Source organism: Homalodisca vitripennis, unplaced genomic scaffold (assembly GCF_021130785.1).
Source record: "Homalodisca vitripennis isolate AUS2020 unplaced genomic scaffold, UT_GWSS_2.1 ScUCBcl_1025;HRSCAF=4121, whole genome shotgun sequence".
In the NCBI taxonomy this organism is placed as follows: Eukaryota; Metazoa; Arthropoda; class Insecta; order Hemiptera; family Cicadellidae; genus Homalodisca; species Homalodisca vitripennis.
This window is the reverse complement of record NW_025777139.1, coordinates 71,823-94,843: the sequence shown is the minus strand read 5'-3', so window position 1 is coordinate 94,843 and position 23,021 is coordinate 71,823. Positions and strand designations below refer to the sequence as shown.

General features: G+C 37.2%; 1 protein-coding gene across 1 annotated transcript in view; it reads left to right on the top strand.

The window, feature by feature from the left end:
• Positions 1-3,915: 3,915 nt before the first annotated feature.
• Positions 3,916-23,021, top strand: part of LOC124371168 (roundabout homolog 1-like) — a gene marked incomplete at its 3' end in the record, with an annotated part of 83,249 nt that continues 64,143 nt past the window's right edge. Inside the window, 7 exon segments of the mRNA XM_046829481.1 lie at positions 3,916-4,001; positions 4,194-4,356; positions 7,952-8,029; positions 8,031-8,093; positions 8,096-8,173; positions 8,175-8,198; positions 8,200-8,260. Coding sequence (XP_046685437.1) covers positions 3,916-4,001; positions 4,194-4,356; positions 7,952-8,029; positions 8,031-8,093; positions 8,096-8,173; positions 8,175-8,198; positions 8,200-8,260 — 553 coding nt within the window.

The window sequence follows — 23,021 nt, the reverse complement described above, 5'->3', positions numbered from 1 at the left end:
GTTTCAGCTTCCTTGCAAATTAAATTTATGAAGAAAGGGGATGTTTGATTATAAATTTTGATGTCTCATTGTAGTTTGATTGAAATAAAAAAAAATATACATTAGATAATTAAATAATCTTATTTAAGTCAGAAGAATGAAAAATTAAAGTACTGTATTGTCCAATCAATCAAATCAAATCAAAATCAATCTCTTTTATTGATTTTGACAATGGGACATTGTATTGCAAAAGTCTAGAAGAATAAGTAAGATAAACCACAGGCTTAGACGTTGGGAAAACACATTCATACTTACAATTCATGCATTCACTCCTAAAAAACATTCAAAATGACTTTCAGATCCAAGTATAAATTTAGATTTAGACATACCAGGGCTGACCATGGAATTCATCGAAGAATAAAACGCTCTTGGACACCAAAAGGCGTTTAAGACGAGTTTTGATATTGATGTTGATTGGCGGATAGTTTGACACTTTCAGGGAGCTTGTTCTCTTAGTCTGACACCAACTTGTTGAGGGAGAAATGTTGTGATAATGTCATCCTGTTTGCCGAGTTCGGAAGTTTGTCCCTGCCTCTCGTCTCATAGTGGTGAACGCTACGCCCACGAACCAAATCACACTTTGATTTGCAGTACATGATCACCACTCCAGAACATAAAGGAGGGCCAATGTCAGCAATTCTAACTCCCTGAAAGATTGCCTACACGACTCTCTGTAATTTAAATTTACAATTATCTCTGATTGCCTTTTTTTCGGAGCTTGAAAACTCTTTCCATTTTGTTTTCTGGACACAACCTACCCTCAGAAGTTCACTCCATTACGCAAAGTCGTGGATGAATCAGGCACGAAAATATGTCATTTTCAGAAACTCTGGCGGGAAACAGAATCTTTGCCAGGTGCCGCTAGGACAATATATGCCTGAGGGCCACTCTAGCACATACATTGTCAACATGATCAAGCCCAGGTCAGTCCTCTGTCCTAGGAAAACATTCCCAGAAACTTTGTGGAAGTTAGTTTCCTCTAAAAGCACATCATCCACAAACACGGCAGGTGCTGAACTTCGTGATCATTTTGTCGGAGGCTAAAACACACTGGACATTTGTTTTTGAATGATTTGTTTTCAGGATTCAATTCAGCAAAATACTGACATGCATGCATTTTCAGTGTCCAATGAAGGATGTGATTTCCAGGTCTTGAGTTTGATTTTGTTTTTTGATTAAACACGGGGGAGAGTTGTGTTCGTCAGCATTACTGAAACCAGTTTTCCATGCTGGATCACAGAATTCAGTCTGCCAGGACGTAAACTAGGAACAAAGAGGGCCCAAGGATGGGAGCCCTTGAGGTGACACCATGGGTCAATTTTAATTTTGTTTGAGACACGACGTTCGATACCTCAACGCACTGGTCCTCGATCCTTGAGGTAAGAAGTTGAAGCCATAAGTGCGAGAACCCCCCGAACGCCGCATTTATCCAACTGGTAGAGCAAAAGTGTTTCATGACTGGCACACCAGTCAAAACGCTTTGGATAAGGTCGAGGAATTATACTGAGCAACATTTGTTCTCGTCCTTCCAATCCATCGACAAACATTGTCCAAAAAGATTGTTCCACCGCGGGTCCTATTGTGGATCTTGGTTTTTCCTAAATCCAAACTTGTTCCGGATTTAGGATATCTGTTATTTTCTAGGAAAGCTTGCCAAGCTTTTCATAGAAACATTTTTTCAAAAATTTTGCTGAACAAGGACTGGCAAGGAATTGAGGATTGGACGATAGTTGCTTGCCAGGCAAGGGATCGTACCTGTTTGGAAGATCGGAATTGAACTTTGGATGGTGATGTCTTCAAAAGTGATGGGAAGGTTCCTTTTTCAAAAGAAAAGTTGATCAATTTTAGATGCAGTGGTCTCAATACTATTGCCTGAAGCAGTGTTTGGAGTAGCCCACACTGACCATCCCGTTTCGCGTCACAAGTATTTTTTCTGAGTTGAGTCCTGTCATGATCGTGCAACCTCCCCTTCACACACACGGAGCCACATGAGCCATGGATGCAACCGATACAACAGCATCTCCACCGTGAAACCGAGGTTCAGTTTAATGCCGAACCCACTGTAAAGCCACGGAAGAGAAGTATTTATTAAATTCGTCTGCACCACTGAGCTCTGGTTTCTCAACAATTTTGTCTTCAATTTTAATTGCGATTTCTTTTTGTGTTTTTTCATCTGAGTTGTGTATCACGAGAAAAGTCGTTTATGATTTTCCTAGCTGTTTTCGAGAAGTTTTTCGCAGTTTACCCAAGGCCTTATTAAACATCATAGGCTTTAGCAGCCTCGTATGACTTTTTCTATTACAAATCCTTCGGTTTAATTTCCTGGTTAAAAAAAAAATTGAAATGTTCGTTTTGGGTAACCAATTGGAAAATTTTGTGAAAGAATTTAAGCTTCTTTCTCGAGATACAAAGGAATACCCTTTGTCAAACCACGTTGCCTTATTTTTTAGGTGCGTGATTGACTTTGGTCCTTCTGGAACGGACAAGCAACATACCAGTATAATAGTTTGAAACTATCACTGGAACTTGCCGCATACATACATGTCTATCGGACACTTCCAGAGGTTTATCCAAAAAATTGCCAGGGCTCAGCTTCCAAAACATCCGTTTAAGTGGACGAATGTTTCTGGGGCCGAAATCACTCCTTGCAAATTTTAAATTTTGAATTTTTGACTCTTAACAGGTTTGCCACCCAACGGATCACGGCCCCGCTGCGACAAAGTGTGTCAGAGATTGCAGAGTTCAAACACAGTGACTGTGATGTCAGGAACGTTTGTTGACAAACATTGTCTCGATGGGCAATACTCGTCGCCCCCCCCCCCCCCCCCTAGCGAGTCACCTTCGTGGTCGTGATGAATTTCACGGACTCAATTTAGATTGTAAAGAATTTAAAAACATCGCGAAGCGCGCTGGGATTAGGGGTGTTCGAGTGAGGATTCAATTACATTAATGTTTAAAAGTCCTCCCATTATTAGGAAACTTTTTCCCCCCACAGAACTTTAAAAACAGGTCATTAAGAAGTATCGTCTTAAAATTTTCAAAAAAGGAGGTTGCCTAACAGTCATTGGGTGATCTGTATAACCCGAATGACTGCTATTTTTTTTTTTTCCCAAAACAGTTTGACGTGATTTTTATGCCTTCGGCTTCAAAATTTCATTTCAATCATGTTGTTAATTTTTGAATAGGTTCAAATTTTCGAAAAATGCTTTCACGCAAAAAAAAATTTCCACATCCCGCCCCAATTTGAAACGAATTTCGACAGAAATGTTTTTGCCAATTCAAAAATTTGGATATTTTGAAAAGATGGATGGTTGTCATCTATGAAAACCCGTGCTCAGATACTATAAACACATCGGGAATTTAATTTCTTCCGCACATGACTGCCAATTTCATCAATTTTGGTTGGTTGCAATATTGGGCATTCTGATGAACAAATTTCCAAATTTTCGGTTGTGGAATTTTGGCAATTTTGAGATTTTTGGAAGATTTTTCCGTTCGCGTTTGGTTTTGTTTTACAGGCTGGATCCGAAAATCATACTCTATTACCGGTATTCACGCTCTGAACAATGTTCTCCAAGTTTTTTATTAGTTCAGGTGAGAGCGGTTCCACATCTCGTCAACACTGCCTGGCGTTGTGTGACCCCCTGAGCTGCCCTCCGCTGTTAGGTGGCCGTGCTGAAAGTCTTGCGAGAACACTGGATGGAGGGTAGTCCAGCTGGACTACCCCCGCTGGCAGGCACCAGGAGCCAGGGACGGTGGGGGCCGGCGCGAGCAGCGTACGAATGTGCAGCGGCGGCGCCAGGACACCCTGGGTCTCAGCAGTGCAAGGGTCTTCACTACCATCCCCGCCAGTAGCCGCTTACCCCGCATTGAGAGATGCTGACCGTGCCTCGTGAAATGCCTCGGCCGATGTTATTGAAGTTTACCACGCGGATGTTGTGCCGGACAGCCAACTCCTCAATGTAAGCATTCACGAGCACGGTCTCATCATGGATGGGGTGATCTGGTTCCAAGTCATGTCGAAGCGGTAAAGGTGACAAGAACAAGTTCAGTGTTGGCAGGTTCTGGCAGCGATGTGAGCCTCCAGGTGGCGGTAAATGACGTGCTGTTTGCCCACTGCCAGATCGTTTGAGCCCGTGATTAACACCTCGCAGTGGGTCCCGGACCGAGGTGGAGTATGGCCCGTTCTCAAGATGTCCAGCAGGCCGGCGCCGGCATGCACATGTCACCAACAGAGGCTGGAGGGAAGGTCATGGATTTCACAAGTCCCGAGATGTGGCGAGAGTGGCTATCACCTCTGATATTAATGGAACGGAAGTGAGGGATAGGGGTTTGGGACGTCTGTCGATTTTTCTGTAAAGGTTTACTATGATTGAGTGTTGGATTGGGGATTTTAGAGCTATTTTTAATTTTTTGATCATGGAAAGGCATTTTTTTTTGTTTTTTAGTCAGAACTTGAGAAAAATTTGTTTCTGTTTGGTTGGAGCTACTTTTTTTGAAGGTCTCACTTCTATCTATGGATGAGTAGGAGTCACATCCACATCCTCACATGTCCTCAGCTGATTCTTCAGGCATTGATTTTCTGCCTGAAGTACTTCTTGTATAATTCAATAAAGTATGTATTTTCAAATCACTATTAGTTTATACACTTGCAATCCTTAACTCTAAAACAATCTCAACTGATTAACTTACCTTGATTACATATAATGTAATGATAATTTTTTGTATAATACTGAAAAAATTTATGAACCAATTATGGTTTCATTCACTTTATTTTATTTCAAACAGCACTGCGTCATTATAGAAATTACTTATGGAGCTGTAAAGTACTTTCAATTTTCCGTGTTCTGAAATTGTGATTGAGGAAACTTATTTTACTAATTTAATTGTACACTAGCTACGTTCTGAAGTTAAAACAAACTAGGAGCCGGAATGTTGCTAAAAAACGAGGCAATTAGTAGGCCAGGCGTTATGCTTGGCGGTCACGATATGCTGGCGGACTAGTGATGAGACTAATTAGCCATAATTGAGAGATAATTGGTTGATTTCATTATAAGTCTGACATGATGGACGTGTCACGCACGTATTGTGATGAATAATACATTCTCTGGGGAATTTTTTCTAAATTGGTAACGACAGTTTTTCGTTTAAAAAACGATACGTTTTAATATTGTCCATTATCTTTCCATACTACTAAACTCAATGAAGTTATTTTTTGAAAAATAAATGTTGTTATCTTTCAGAGAAACAAACTATTGTTGCTTCCAACAAAGTGCTAAAAGCGTTGCTAAAATTACCTCACACAGACTTGGAACTCGTTGAGAAACTAGTAAGCTTGAGAAATTACTTGAAGTATGTTGATATTTTAGCTGGTGCCTCTGCTTGGCGATGGCTAAAAAGTGTATGGAGTTTAACTTATGGAGTTTAACTTTGACTGAAATTGAGTTGCGGAATTATTTAAATTCAAAATAATTACCATTACTCATGACGACAGTGTACAGGTGCGCGAGGATATGTGAGCTATATCAGAGCACAGTAATATGAACGTAAATTAACAGAGTTCCCTGTGTCAGAGTTGGTAGCTTCCAATATTTTTTATATACCAGTTCGGAACATTGACCATTTACTACGTGTCAAACCGGTTGACGTGTCGACAGTTTGATGTGTGTCAACCGGTTGACGTGTCTACCGTTTGCTATGTGTCAACCGGTTGACGTGTCTACAGTTTGCTGTGTGTCTACCGGTTTGACGTGCCGACCGTTTGATATTTGTCAACCGTTTGAATATTTGTCAACCGTTATATTATGTGTCAACCGTTTGACATGTGTCGACCATTTGCTATGTGTCAAACGGTTGACATGTGGCGACCATTTTGCTATGTGTCAAACGGTTGACATGTGACGACCATTTGCTATGTGTCAACCGGTTGACGTGTCTACCGTTTGCTGTGTATCGACCGGTTGACGTGCCGACCGTTTGATATTTGTCAACAGTTTGATATGTGTCAACAGTTTCATATGTGCCAACCGGTTGACACGTGACGAACATTTGCTATGTGTCGACCGGTTGACGTGTCTACCGTTTGCTGTGTGTCCGACCGGTTGACGTGTCTACCGTTTGCTGTGTGTCGACCGGTTGATATGTGTCAACCGTTTGTTATGTGTCAACGGTTTGATATCAAGTAACAGTTACAATGTTGTAATGGACAAGTAAGTAAACAGTAAACTATAAGCGCTCATTCTTGGTTATGAGGACTGAAGTATACGTGCAAGCCGTCAGAAAATATTGCTGCTAACTTACCATAAGAAAACATATACAGGTTATATATCGTTGTGTACAGGACATTTCAGATCACCCAAAAAATTGAGTTTTAAGTGGTCTGTTCCCTGTAAGTTGTTTGACTTTGGTAAAAAGTGTGGTGGCCCAATATGGTGTGCAAAAGAAGCGACAACTTGCGTCTTAACTCTTGCTCCTTGCTTTGCTTTGACTTGCTCTTGTTAATTGTTTTGCACGAATATAAACGAAGCTTATGGTATAATAAATGTCCAAGCGTAGTACACCGGAATGTTCTACACATTAATGGCGGAAAAGACTTGTTTTTTTCAATTACTGAAATGCAAATTACTTGTTCAAAGTACTGACGTAGCAACTACCGTATGAAAATAAACGTAATCTTAAAAACTGAACAGAAAAAATAGTAAAATAGGTCTGCAGTCTGCCCTCACTTCAATTTTATTCCGAAGTCCATGCAACCCTATAAATGCATTTACCCGGTAATTTACGCCTTGGCGTGCAAGGTTTCTTATCGGTAGTTACTTTTCTGCATTTTCCACTCGACCTTATGTAGTTTGTTTATTACACCCGTGCACTATTTCTTTTCACAAGTAATTGAATACGATTGTCGCTATGATCAAATTGAAATGGTTCCCGTATATTCCAGAGCCGAGAGTTGACAATTTAATGAAACGTGATTACCGTAAAGGTTGAAATTTTTTTGTTAAATGGCATAAAAAAAATATTTACAACAGTTTTTTTTAACTGAGACCTCTATAATTTATAAATAATTACTCTCTACAATCCGAATAGTGTTTCTGTACACGTTAAAATTACATGACAACCGAAAAGTGTATCTACATGCGTTAAACTAGATACAATCGGAATGGAGTATCTACATAGGTTAAAATAGAAAACAATCGAATAGGGTATCTACATGTGTTAAAACTAGATACAATCGGAATGGAGTATCTACATACGTGAAAGTACAGACCAATAGAATAGGGTATCTATATTACATTAAAGTACAGACAATCGAGTAGGGTATCTACATACGTTAATAGTAGAGACCAACCGAATTAGGGTATCTAAGTACGATTAAAGTAGAGACAACCGAATAGGGTTATCTACATACGTTAACGTACAGACAATCGAATAGGGTATCTACAATACGTGAAATTACGGACAATCGAAACAGTGTTTCTACATACGTTAAAGTACAAACAACCGAATAGGGTATCTGTACACATCTATTTGTAAACTGCGTTACTTTAAGACCTAATATGTTTGGTACATGATACAACACATCTGCTGAAGATTTGAGAGAAATAAATTAGTATAATTATTATTATAAAGCAAAAAAGTATTTATTTTATGAGATAATTCTATGTTTTCAGTATCACCGGATCAATCAGGATTATGATAACTTATCAATACTTTATCCCTATTGCCTTATATGAAATCCTTCGTCTTGTTTTACTTCATCTTGTAAAGGGCAAGAGATAAAATTGCAGAACAAATAATATAGATTAAACCCTGTTTTTTATTAACTCTGAAACTAAAAACTCCGTTACAATTCTTGTGCCAAAAACGTTTTTCAAAGGAATGAAACCTTTCAAAAATTCTTGGTGGTCTGCAGGCGAGGAGCTGGTCGCCCCAATGGATCTCGGAGCACCCCACGGACTGCCTGGTGCCTCGCCACGAGCCGGCGACCCTCAAACTGTAAAGCGGAAGGGACTCCGCCCCCCACAATCTCCTGGTACAAGGGATGGCGAAACCGTTGAGCGCCTCTGGGGCCAGCCACAGAGTGTTGCTGCCCGCCGGGTCGCTGTTCTTCTTGCGGGTCATCCATGGACGCAAGGGAGTCGGACCAGGGAGTCTACTGGTTGCGAGGCTCACAACCTAGCAGGGTCGGCTCGCAGCAGGAACGCCACCCTGGATGTCGCAGGTACGTCCCTTACACTTATCTTGGAACAGCAATAAGTTAGTCATGTTAAACGAGAGGTTTATGTTATTCTGGAGAAACAGAGGAATAAGAAATCTTACTTACTTTACTAGCAAAATTTGGACTAAGAAGTCCTCCTCTAAAGTTAACCCGTGGACCCATGGACATCCGACCAATGGCTGGGCAGAATAGCTGCTTGCAAGAACAGGATCGCTCAGCGATCACCCATCCAAGCAGCAGCCACGCTCGACGTTGCTTGATTCGCTTATCACACAACAACTTCCAAACCCACTAGACTGCGTCGTTGACTCTTATTTGACTTGTTTCTCAAATACTTCAAGAGAGTAGGTGGATGGATTATCTGAACTTTCAAGTACAGCTTTTCATTGTTGTTCAATACACTAGAACTAAAATTGATGATTCGGAGAATACCAGTTACGATTTTTCCGGAAAACCAGGAATTTGTGTTTACATTTTAACATGACTTCCACTCGGAGACGATCAGACTCCGGGTGATAAATACGAGAAGACAATATTTCGGGCCCTAAAGTTAATGTTTTAGGCCATTATCGTTTCCACAACCCGTGCTACAAGCCAGATATACATGCCATATAAGTTTACAAATAACGCAGAACAGTTGAAAATGGTACAAAAACTGACCATATCTTGCCTAAGATCATTGGCCAGTTTGGTATATATATATATAATTATATATATATATATATCGTTTTCACTAAGCGTGGTCTTTCAGATTCGAAAAAATCAAAACTCGTGTATTTATAAGACTAGAGAAAAGTGGTGTTTTGTAATACGTATATAATTTTTATTAAAAAAAGTTTTAATGTGTTGCATTGAACGGTTTTTCAAGATGTTAATTACATCTAAATTCCATGAGTAATACATTATTACTATCTCAGCTGTCACATAATCGACGTACTTCTTCCCACTGAACCGGAAGGACTATTGAAAACCAATCGCGGCGTTGCCGTTCTATTGAAATCCGATGCACAAGTTTTACGTGGGAGGCGGTTCAACGTTTCATCAATCTTCCCCTGTTGCGGCGGTTGCGTTGGTTTTAACGATCTCAACGATTATTTATTCAACGACGCTAATTGTCGGAAACCATAAACCAGGCCGGGGGCTGCTCTTCACGATAATCAATCCACGATGGTGGCAGACTGTATCCGCTGTCTCCCCACACTTCAGCCTCTCATCTCCCTATTGATACATATCGGGCATTGAGCAGCACGGGTGTTTGAATTGGCTTTTATGATGAAAATATGGATAATGCCGAAGAGTATATCCACCGCACGATCGATCTATTGGTAGGGAGGGGAGGATGAAATATGTAACATCAAGCAAATATAACAGGATTCCGGAAATTTGTCATCGTTATGGTTACAAAAGGTATAACACAACGTTTCGTGGATTGGAATCTACCCTCTTCGTCAGAAAGGGAAGTAAAGAAAAGGGTTCAAACATATATAAAAGCTGCTTGGAGTCCGGTCCAGGCGTTGTCACTGCAGAAAATACAAGTCCCGAGCACAAGTCACGAGTACGAGAAACACAATCACACATCACAACCGGCACGGATAAAAGTCCTTCTTTTCTTGTTTCTGTTCTCTATTTTTGTGTGTACTAATACCACCCCACCTGACGAAGAGGATAGATTCCAATCCACGAAACGTTGTGTGTTATACCTATAACGATGTCAAATGTCCGAAATCCTGTTATCCTGTCAAACCTTCCATCGTCAATAACAATCTTAAACAAAAAATTAAGCAAAGGTTGATCACAAGTAAACCCTTGATATTGTTTTTTTAAATAGCTTGTGACAATCTGGCACGAGTTATACACATTCATAGTTCATAAACAAATAATTTCACTATAATTAAAAGAGGCTAATAAAATAATTAAAAACGGGTTTTAAAATAAAACATTTAAAATGACTATTTAAGGAATGTTTAACAGTCATGTTTAAAATTTATTCCAATTAATTCCAAACCAGTCATGAACCTTCATATAAGTTTAAAATTAACCAAACCTAAGTGGTATATGGATTTATGTTTTGAGGGCCGAAGTCACTAATTTTTGGAAAACATAAAACACATTACTTTGGTAACGAATTTGTTATGAATACAACGCAAAACAAAATTTTACGTTTTTGATCCATTTAAATCTTCAACTCTAAACCTCCTTTTGAATAAAATAATTCAATAAACCACTTTTAGTATCCACCGTATTCCATTGAAAGTAAACAAGTTTTGGATTTGCAAATTTCTGTTTTTAGAACTTCATTCAACACCACTATAAAGCGTTCATGAGGTAAAACTACGTACCTGAAATCTTTGTTTGAAGTTTGTTTTTGACTTGGATAGAAGGAATGTGAAGGAAACAGGACTACGTTTCGAGATCTGCAGTTTGATCTCTTCTTCAGGTAAATGCCTAAGCTAATTGTGGTCATGTATTAGTTTAGTCATTTGCCTAACAGATTGCAGATCTCCAAAAATAGTCTTATTGATTATACATTGTATCCCAGAAACGATGGAAAATATCGGGAAAATCCTGTTTCCTCCAATAACCAAAGTTATTTGAATATTTTTTATTGGTAGAAAATCTCTCGGGGAATATAACCCGTGATCTCGCGGTTAAGGAGCGTAGCTTTATCCTTACGCTACGGCTAAGGTTTAAGTACTTAATCTAGAAAATGTCAAGAAGAAACGTTCGACTAACAGAAGTCCATGACGGTGATCGTGTCCTTATGAATGCTCTACGGTGGACACTAACTCCCTACCGCACTCTGCCTCATACATATCTGATGAGACCGAAGCATGCTAGGGTAATAGTACAGTCATTGAAGCGAAAAATACGGTCTTACCTCCGAACTTTTTTACTGTGAACCGATTTGCATGAAATTTTGAAATTAGGCTCATCTTATCCTTAACTTCAAAAGTGAAAATGATTTGAACTCCGCTTATTCTTTTTAAGGGGTGTAAACAACCCCTTAATGGAAAAATCGACATTGAGGCCATTTTATCGCTAGTAAACATGTTTTAATAGTAAGTGTTGAAATTTTAAAGTGTTTTTCTAACACAATTACCTCATATTAAAATCATTTTCAACCCCTTGAACATCTTACAAACCCTTGCAAACAACCCCTAAATTGAAAAAATTACAAAAAAATACTTTGGTATGATATAAAAAGATGTAAGTATAGAGTTAGTAATATTTTATATTTTCTATAATAATTATGAAATTTTTAACCCCCTTTCAACCCTTGAAAAACTACCCCTTGATAAAAAATTGTAAAAATTTTTTTTGATAAAATGAAAAGCATTTAAATATTATTCCACACTCTCGAAAATGATTATCATATTCTTAAGCTTTTCTACCCTTAAAACTACCCCTAAATTAAAACAGTAAATATATATGATTACATATTATTTAAAAATAATTTAATTTAGAGTAAAAAAATTGCCATTTATTAAATAAAAAATTACAAAATTATATAAAATTCACTCAAATGTGTTATATATACATATAAGAACGTTGGTATGTATTCATGCCTACGTTTCCAAAATATATGAGCCATATATACACATTACAATAGTTTTGGGGTCTCTATTATACTGCGTACTTTCACATTGCTCCAAATATTCACAGTCCGAAATTTTCAGTTACTAAGTAGAAAAACATATGATAAGTTTTTTGACCATAACTCCTTCAATTTTCATGCTATCACAATTTATAAAAAACCATTGTAAAGGTAATTAAGAGAGCTACAACATCCTTTATTTCAATATATAGTAAAAAACCTTTTTCTCAAACGGTGAAGGGTTAAAGGGCTTAAGAGAGGCTGTGATTGCGCTGCCACGCGCTCTTTAAATAATCATATTTCCGTAAAATATTTGTTTTAAAGAAAAATCAAAAAATCCAAATTGTTTGTCAGAAATATACCTACATTTTTCATACCTACACTTTTATTCGTATATGTTGTCATTTTTGAGATATTATGAAAAAGGTGGTTTTTTTAAAAATTTGAAATTTTTTTTAATCGTGACTTTTTTGAAAAATATGTGTCCTGAAGCAGCCAAACTGATATAATCTATTAAAACTCTTCATAATAAAGTTGATTCTAGGCGGAATACGATTAATTTTAATTTTGGTGGAAATGGCACTTATGAAACCCATTGATTTAAAAGAAAAAACATTAGATGCTCCTCTTATTTGCAATACAGCTCACTCACTCATTTTTACGTGCAAAAGACTTTTAATAGTGCTCATTTTAAAGCTTATTTCAAGAACTATAAAACTCTTTTTTATTAGAATGCCTAAAATGCATCTGCTCGCCGCTAGATGGCATTGACCACATCGATTAAATTTCAGACAAAATAAAAAACTGCTTTGATTTTTAATATCTAGCTTAATATTTTACTTAGAATACTTTATAAAAAACAAAATTGTTTTTTGTTTTACCTGCTACAATTCTGTTCCTTATAAAATTTTCGATAAAAAACGTATATTTTTGGAGATATTTGCAAAAAACCGATGAAAAACGTGAAAAAATTGCGAATTTTCAATTGCCAATAACTTGAAAAGTATTGGTTTTTTGAAAAACGTTATAGATGTTTTTTTGCTTAAAATTAGACTTTCTATCGATATCCGAGGTTATTTTGAAAAAAATAAATTCACTCCCGAGAAGGGGTGGCAACCACCCCCAGGGTGGTTGCGGAGTTCAAATCATTTTCAATTTTGAAGTTAAGGGTAAGATGAACCTAATTCCAAAATTTTATGCAATTCGGTTCACATTAAAAAAATTCGGACCAACAATGCTTCAATGACTGCACTATAATGGAGGGCGATGGTGATCGTGTCCTCATGAATACTCTACCGCGGACACTAACTCTCTACCGAACTCTGCCTCATACATATCTGATGAGACCGAAGCTTGCTAGGGTAATGGAGGGCGATTGTGATCGTGTCCTCATGAATCCTCTACCGCGGACACTAACTCTCTACCGCACTCTGCCTCATACATATCTGATGAGACTGAAGCTTGCTAGGGTAATGGAGGGCGATTGTGATCGTGTCCTCATGAATCCTCTACCGCGGACACTAACTCTCTACCGCACTCTGCCTCATACATATCTGATGAGACTGAAGCTTGCTAGGGTAATGGAGGGCGATTGTGATCGTGTCCTCATGAATGCTCTACCGCGGACACTAACTCTCTACCGCACTCTGCCTCATACATATCTGATGAGACCGAAGCTTGCTAGGGTAATGGAGGGCGATTGTGATCGTGTCCTCATGAATGCTCTACCGCGGACACTAACTCTCTACCGCACTCTGCCTCATACATATCTGATGAGACTGAAGCTTGCTAGGGTAATGGAGGGCGCGATTGTGATCGTGTCCTCATGAATGCTCTACCGCGGACACTAACTCTCTACCGCACTCTGCCTCATACATATCTGATGAGACCGAAGCTTGCTAGGGTAATGGAGGGCGATGGTGCGAGAGTGAGAACTCCCTTTGTAGCTAATTGCGAAATTTACCAATTCAACGTGAAGTGACGATTAAATTAGAATATAAACTGAAGTTTACTGCCCTGCGAACCACGAGTAATTTTGTAGAAAAAATAAAAAGTTCCAGTATGCAATTATTAAGAGAGTTGCTGCAGCTTATCGCTTTTAACACAAAAAAAACTAAATAATATTTTCTGACCTCATGTACATCCACTTTTTTAGTCAACTTTCCACGTAAACTAAGTAAATACACTATAGTTTACAACAATTTATAAGAAGGTCTTATTAAATATACATTTACCCGCAATATTAATAAAAACTATCTTTTTTAAAAGCATTTTTATTATCCGAGACTTTGATTACAGTGTCCTTAATAAACGATTTTAGTTTTGTGTAAAAGTAATTTTCGGCCTTTTGGGTGCACTTATGTAAATTTTTTCAGTGTTCTATTATTCGTTACAAACCAGTAACTGTTTTTTTATTTTTCAATTTTTTATAAGAATATTAGGATTTGCTGCAATTAATGTTTTATTTCTTTTAGCTTTATTGATTTATTACTTTAAAAATTCTGGTAAAATTATTTTTAACTAATTAGAGTATTTACGTTTTTGTAGTAAAACAGTTGCACTTTAATCTAGCAGAGAATACTCAGCGTAATTATAGGAAAAGGCGTTGATGAAATATTTTACACTTGGCTGGAAATATAGCAAATTACTTCTAAGAGCAGATGCAACGGTTTTGTTGGGCAGTTTTAGCCCTTGAGTGCCGACATCAGATTATACTACTAACTGTTAGAGTAGCCTACTACGACAGTAGTAAACTGGAAGAGCATAATTAATTCTGGTAGTAACGTTTGTAATGTTAAATGAAATAATCTTTCAACTAATGCCATTACTAATTTTGAACATGTTTCTAAGAAACTAACATATTTGTCGTTGTAACCGATTTGAAGGAATAATTGATTCTGTTACGGGATGATTACCAAATCAATCGGATCTTAAAGGTGATAAGAGTCCGTATGTCAGGTAAGAAACTAATAAGATGCAGTGCACCCAGAAAGCAACTCACAGGTGCCTCTGAATATTGAAAAATATGAACTTAGTGCCCCAGTTTTTTTTTATAATTGATGACTTTGAATGGATGGATTGCCAGTGATTCTATCTATTGTTTCTGAAAATGCAAATGTTTCTGATTCAGTAGAAACGGACAACTAGAAAGTGACAAAACTACAAGGAAACACATTTACGATATCTGCTATTACGTCAGTGAGGTGTCTCAACGGCTGGAAACGACGTGAACGAACCTTATTTATTTATTTTTTTTAAGGAGAATCCAATCCCCTTTTACTCCTTATTCTGTCCGTCCTCATGGGTCACTGGCCTGTGCGAGGATCTTATCAAACAGAATAAGGCGGAGAGAGTCGATATAGTACTGATAAGGGCGATGCTACTGATAAAAAGTGCAACGGTCACAGACAGGATTTGAGCCTGTCTTAGACCGCTCGTCCATCGGCACCCCCTTATGTTTTAGGGGCTCTTGTATCCAGGTCCATTTTTAAACAATTGGAGATCGAGATGCATTTGGTGGTCATAGTTCGATCTTGGGCAGATAAGGCACACTTTGGTTTCTCATTAAAAGAGATGCCACCAAATGCTTGGCAATTTTAATCAACTTTGCTTTGCAACTATTTTAGTCTAAGTAATGCTTTTTCTTGTTGGAACTTACTTTTCAAAAGTTTACCCAATGCAAAAACTTCTTCAAGTTCCACTTCGAAGAAACAGTTGAGACCGTGCAGCCACTGCAGCTCTGGCGGCAATTCTGTCCCATCTTCTAAAACAAACATGGCTGCCTCTGACCAACAAAGGGACCTTGGGTTTTTTTTTACCCAAGTAGCTTCGAAATGAGAACATTCTGAAACCATTGTCGAGAGCCTTGACAAGGCATTGTTCCAGGCTGCTACATCAGCGCACAAACTCTTGCGCGTGTGAGAGTGTGCGCCTGTCAGCATTGAGTAACAAACTATTATTCCAGCTGCTCACTCATTAGTGGACTATTTTAACAGCCATTGTCTCCGACAGGCGACACAGGCAAGTATGATTAAAAACTTCAGGCAAAAACTTTTAATTTCCGAGCCTTTGTTCTAATGTCAATACGTGATTAGTAATAAAACACATCAACGCCCATTTATTTGCAGAGTTATTGGTTTAGATATTTAAATTTAAAACTGTCCTGTTTTCAATGCTTTTAAATAATAGAATTATGCTATGATTATTAATGTTATACTTTTTATGAAATAGCCAATGTTTGTGTACCTGTAAGTTTGGATGTTAATATTTAATGTACCTAAATAAAATAAAACTAAGGCTTCAATAAAATCCTTTTTTTTAAACACTCGGTAGGGGTATTATAATGTTTTAATTCAAATTTTTAATATTTAATTATTAATATTGAAAGGAGTCGTATTCTACATCAAGCATTAAGATTGTGTACTCGGTTTCCAATTACAGACATTTTTGACCAAAGTATTAAAAATGTCTTTTTATAAAACTAAAAAAAAAACAGAAAAAACATGTTTTACAACCCCGTGAGCAGTTTCTTTAACATAATCTTATAACCCTCAAGAAAGATAGTTGATGAGTGTAACGTGATTTTTATAAATAAAAAAGTAATTTTCTTTTAAAAAGTTAATTTGAACAGCTTTTTAAGGGGGTCCGGGTGTCCCTATCTCCGCTATGTTAATTTTATTAATAATTTTAAGATACCTTTTCAAAATAACTATAAGAGATATCAAAATGATTTTTGTTTTGCCTTATTTATGAAGGTTTTAGCTATATTTTAAGCTAAGGAAATTTTGAAATCATAAAAACAAATTTATAATGATTTTATTAAAATGATAGATATTTTTTCAGTTTTTTTCTGAATATTTTATTTATTTTCTCAAAAACTAAAATTGATATTAAAAATTCCTTAGCTTAAATCATAGAGCTGTTTAAGCTGTACAAAATAAAAAAGAAATCATTAAGATATTTCAAGCGGATCCCGAGAAAAGGTATTTTTTGTCTAAAAAATACAACTTTCGGAAAACGACAGATGAAAATAGGTACGTAAAGTATACAATCAAAATGCTTACTTTAATGCATTCCTGCTCCATATGAGGGGTTGTCTGGATCTTCTTCCATCTCATACTGGTCTTCTAGTCTCTTTTTCAGCATTGACCTCTTTTGGCGGCACTTTTTTTCAATTTCTTGAATCGCTTTGTCTGCTTTTTGAACCCGTAACTCATCAATGCGTTTCATTCGTTTTTGCACAGTTTGCCCCCGGACGAATACCCAACCTATCAAGCACTTGGCATCTAACAATATTTCCCTCATTATAGGTACCTATAGCATCAAATACTCCCTAACTCCAATGTATTTCTCAAGGCAAATGTTGACTTAGGCAGACGAGACCATATAACACTGTTTCAATGATTCACTCGCATTTTGGGTACCGCCATGCAAAACATTTCCGAAGGAATTCAGGGTTGGCCAAATCTTGAAATATAGGCTTAATTTTAGTCATAATCTAAATTTAAAGATTAAACAAGGTATAAGTGGAGTGCAATATGCACTATAACAAAAGTGAAATACTCTGGCACGTTCAACAACCACGACACGAGAAAATAACGAAGTACAAGGGTTATTTCAAAAATTCATAAGTCAAAAAACTATTGCTCGGATTTGAAATATTTTTTTTTACCATGTTAAACAGAATAAAACACATAATTATTAAAAAAAAATAAAACTGAAAATCCATGATTTTGTCAATTTTGGTCACCTGACTCCCCGTTTTTAAAGTTTTGAAACAATATAGATGATTTTGAAAATATGATTTTTTAAGACATAAATTGTTAAAAACACGTTAGTTCTTGAAGTTATAACTATTGCCACACTATAAACATTTTTCTTTAGCTATTTTTATGTGAGCCTATTTACAAAATTGTCATAGAGTATCAAGTTCTGTTTATACTTTTTCTGTCATTACGGAATATATGTCAAAATGCTATGCAATTAAAAAAAAGCATACAGAAGATTATCCCTAGCAAACATTAATTTTAATACCTTAAAGCTCTCACAGGCCCATATTGACAGTCAACAAAAAGTTTAGTGTACAAGAATTAAAAATGAAACTCGTTTGCAGTTTTGAAATCTCATGCTGAATCTCTCGAAACGCTTGGGATAATTCAGCGTCATCCAAATAACATACATTGTATCTCTATGGTGGGAGGAGTTGATATGATGTGAATGTTGAGTTTAGCTCCAGTTCACCTTCCTCTAGTACAGTGTTTGTAATCTGACGCTGTCACAGTTTGACTCCTGGAATTTGGAGTCATGTTCGTCTGATGAAGCTCAAAAACTAATTCTTTACATCATTTTGACATCAGAAAACGTAGACTACAAAATATAGTGTAATTTAGGTGAAATGGAGTTTTGGAGCTATTCAGACAAACATGACTCCAAATTCCAGGAGTCAAAACTGTGACAGCGTCAGATTCACAATGTTAAGGTGAACTGGAACTAAACTCAACATTCACAACGTATTCTTCTTCAATACAATTGAATTATAATATTTAGAACATTTTAATTGTTGGATTGCAACTGGTGATGTGATTTAAACTTAAAGAGGAAAGCAAATAATTAGGCTTGTAAATGTGTAGAGCCAGCATCTTGTATTGTCTTAGGGCAGCCTTCATAAATAATGGATCAATTTGGGGAACATCTGTTTGTTTAGAGGGGATGTTTGAACTAGTCAGCGCGGTGGAGTGGACCTCCCCCTCCCTCAACCCCCCACTCTCAACACCCCCTCACGACTATTTATACAATATCAATGATCCTCCATTATTCTGCAGACTTTACCCACGACCTCATCTCAATTTCATGAGGCGGCAAATAAATAAACATGGAGGTTAACCGTTTGATGATTTTCGTGGATTGATTACAGTTCTCTGGCGAGGCTGAGGGGGTGAGGATCGGGGCTTAGTTTTTGTTCGTGATCAGTGCATAAATTTTGCTGTCAATTTGACACCAAACCCTGGTATTAGAAACTTTCTCACATAGATGTTATTCACATCCATATATTATCAGAAATACCCACAGTTATTGGGGAGGATACGATGTAAAATTTTGTAAACCGTACACATTGACACACTAAATATTAAAGTTACAGAACTATTTAATAAATATCTAAACTGGAACTCACAATAGTAATATTTTATATACATATACAAAAAAATAATAATCAACACCAATAATGTTATGTTTCGTTTCCTTAGGACACAAATGTCATCATGATGAATAAAATGTAAATTGAGTGAAATTCCTTGTTTAGTCCTTTTAATGTCTATTGTCAACTTAGCCAAAAAAGAGTACCGTACTCAATTATGAAACCAATGAAAAAAGCTAGGAAACGTACACTTTGAGGTAGGTTACGAACCAGTTATATTTAACCAGTTGATAAGGCTTCCCAACTTTTAGTAGTGTTAGTATTAACCGAAAACGACAAGAGGACGAATAGAAAACAGTTATACACTATAAGGATATTTAATTGCGTCTAATCTTCTAAAAAGCTTTGATTTAAACACGCTCGGTATTCATAGCAAATAATACAACTCACTAGAGGATTTGTTTCGTCAAACGGCTTGCCAATCAGCTTTACAATGTGTACACATCTAGACTATAGAGTGCAGCACTATCCACGCCTGGTGGGCTTGTCACAGTGACTTGCCAATCAGCTTTACAATGTGTACACATCTCGACTATAAAGTGCAACACTATCCACGCCTGGTGGGCTTGTCACAGTGACATGCCAATCAGCTTTACAATGTGTACGCATCTAGACTATAGAGTGCAGCACTATCCACGCCTGGTGGGCTTGTCACAGTGACTTGCCAATCAGCTTTACAATGTGTACACATCTCGACTATAGAGTGCAGCACTATCCACGCCTGGTGGGCTTGTCACAGTGACATTGCCAATCAGCTTTACAATGTGTACGCATCTAGACTATAGAGTGCAGCACTATCCACGCCTGGTGGGCTTGTCACAGTGACTTGCCAATCAGCTTTACAATGTGTACACATCTCGACTATAGAGTGCAGCACTATCCACGCCTGGTGGGCTTGTCACAGTGACTTGCCAATCAGCTTTACAATGTGTACGCATCTAGACTATAGAGTGCAGCACTATCCACGCCTGGTGGGCTTGTCACAGTGACTTGCCAATCAGCTTTACAATGTGTACACATCTCGACTATAGAGTGCAGCACTATCCACGCCTGGTGGGCTTGTCACAGTGACTTGCCAATCAGCTTTACAATGTGTACACATCTCGACTATATAGTGCAACACTATCCACGCCTGGTGGGCTTGTCACAGTGACTTGCCAATCAGCTTTACAATGTGTACACATCTCGACTATAAAGTGCAACACTATCCACGCCTGGTGGGCTTGTCACAGTGACTTGCCAATCAGCTTTACAATGTGTACGCATCTAGACTATAGAGTGCAGCACTATCCACGCCTGGTGGGCTTGTCACAGTGACTTGTCAGTCAGCTCTACAATGTGTACAAAACTCGACTATAAAGTGCAGCACTATCCACGCCTGGTGGGCTTGTCACAGTGACTTGTCAATCAGCTCTACAATGTGTACACATCTCGACTATAAAGTGCAGCAATATCCACGCCTGGTGGGCTTGTCACAGTGACTTGCCAATCAGCTCTATATCCGATATATATCTGGTAACGTTCCAAGTGCCGGCCGCTTTTAGCTGCTGACAGTGACAATAGAATAGCAGACGCGTGGAGTGTCGTTGTCGTTGTCTTCTGCTTTCTACAAACTGACATCCTTTCTCATCCGTTACTTTTAATAGATCTCGAGCTGTGATCTAAATCCTGGGATGTAATCCATAAGTTACATACTATACTTTCTACAGTTTACAACTCTATGTTTAGGTTACTGTCCACATCTATTTTACCGCCACCTGTACTTTTCTTATCCATATTTAATATTAATGTAATTTTTTTTTAGTTTGTTAACAATTTTTGGCAAAATATTTTATTACACTTAGTATTTTTACAAGTAAGGACATTTTAAATGGATCAATCATCTAATATTATCACAACTAGGAATTTACTTATCCACTTATCGAGAATAGTAATGGGTCTTCCTTGGGCAGTGGCGTATGTACAATTATTTTCAGGGGTTCTTAGGCTTCGTAAATGGGGTACAATATTAAAGTCTTTCGAAATTTTGGGTGGGAAATTTTTGTGGGAACCTTCTTTACGTATGTTCTTATCCTTAGTAAGGATTTATAACAGTAATGTTTCCTCCATTACATAACGACGAATAATTGTAATGTGATTTAGATCTAAAAAGATTTAAAAGATAGAATGTTTTTATCAAACTAAATTATATTCTTCGCATCTGAGTGAACATTCAATAAAATTTTGATGCAAAGTTTCCAATATCAATAAACTGCACCATGATACTCCTATTACGATACTTTTGATGTGATACTTGCACTTGTAACACACTGTGATTACGATACAGTACATCCATTCTTCCCATAGTTGCAAAATTGCCACAATTTTCGAAAGGGAACATAATTATTACAGTGGCCTAGGATCGGTCACTGTTTTTTGTTCTTTTTTCGGAAAACAGGATAGGTAACTTTTGTCAATAATTCAGCCCTAGTAAATATTTTTGCCTTAAGAAAATAACTAATTGAGTAGATGGACTATTTTGTAACCAAATTTGGCGAATTGTAGCAGAGCACCAAGTAAGTTGGTGGGAGTGCCGATGGCGAGCGGTCTAAGACGTTGGACTTCGAGTCTGAGTTTGAGATAGCGCAGGTTCGAATCCAGTCTGTGACTCTTGCACTTTTTATCGGTACATCGACCTTGTACTGTATTGACTCTCCCCCTTATTCTGTTTGATAAGATCCTCGCACAGGCCAGTGGCCCATGAGGACGGGACAGAATAAGGTATAAAAGGGGATCGGCTTCTCCTTAAAAAAATCAATTGTCTGTGCTATACAGTTACTTCACTGAATAGGTGAACTATAACTGAATTGGTGGAAAATAACAAGAACTGAGAGAAACAACTTGGGGATTTTCATGCGGACCTTTTGAGAAATATTTTTAACTATTCGTTTTTAACTCATACAGATTTAATCCAATCTGTAACTTTTCGGTTCTCTGTACAATAATACATGTGTTAAAATGGTATAATTGATTTTGGGGTTGGAAAAATATTTGTTGTGATTAAGTTGACGGTCCTTCAAGATAAAGTCCCTTAATACAGAAAAAATTGCTTTTTTATTATTCCACGTGAATTTCACTCATTTAAAGTACACATATTAGGCAATGTTGTAATTGGGCTCAAGAAATAACTAATTTTTAAATTGTTATAATATGGATACGAATTTTTAACTTCAGGGAACAAGATGTTTTATATTGTTGTGTTTCGTTCTTTTAATATAACGTATGTAAATTTTTCTGAAGGACATACATTTTTCCATAAATAAAAAATATGTCTCTCTCGGAAGCTTACTTATATGCATTTTGTAAAAATTGTATATGTTTATAATAAGCTGTTCTTAATTTTATTAGAAAACGGCCTACATTGCCTACCTTAAATGCTTGTAACTTCACGTGGGATTATCAAAAGTTTTGTCTCCGTTGTTTGTAATTTGAGATTTTATTTTTAAATGGATATGAATTTGACATAAAACAAGTACAAGTACTCCATCTTATGCGGTACATATGATGTATCTGACAAGACAAAATATTGACGTTAATCACGTACTGACAATATCATGACGTTACTGACAATTCCGCAGGTATTTATATACTAACAAAGCAACATTTGTAGTACAACCTCATATTTGGCGCCTGTGATATATCAGGATAAATTGAGTGATAGCGTTAATAGAGTTTTACTGGGAGTTACTTTTCATTGATATTTCCATACGTTTAATGTGCAGACAGAAGCACATCGTAAAACTTGATGAAACGCAACTTGAGATTATATTTCTCACTGCGCTGTCCATAAAACCTGCCGCATCCTGCATCAAACTTCTCTGCTGAAATGAATCTTCAATTTCAAGAACTGATAAAACGTTTTATGCGATACCATTAAACGTAAAATAATCAATGTTTAATTACTCAATCAAACCCTAAAGACTTCACCTATTATG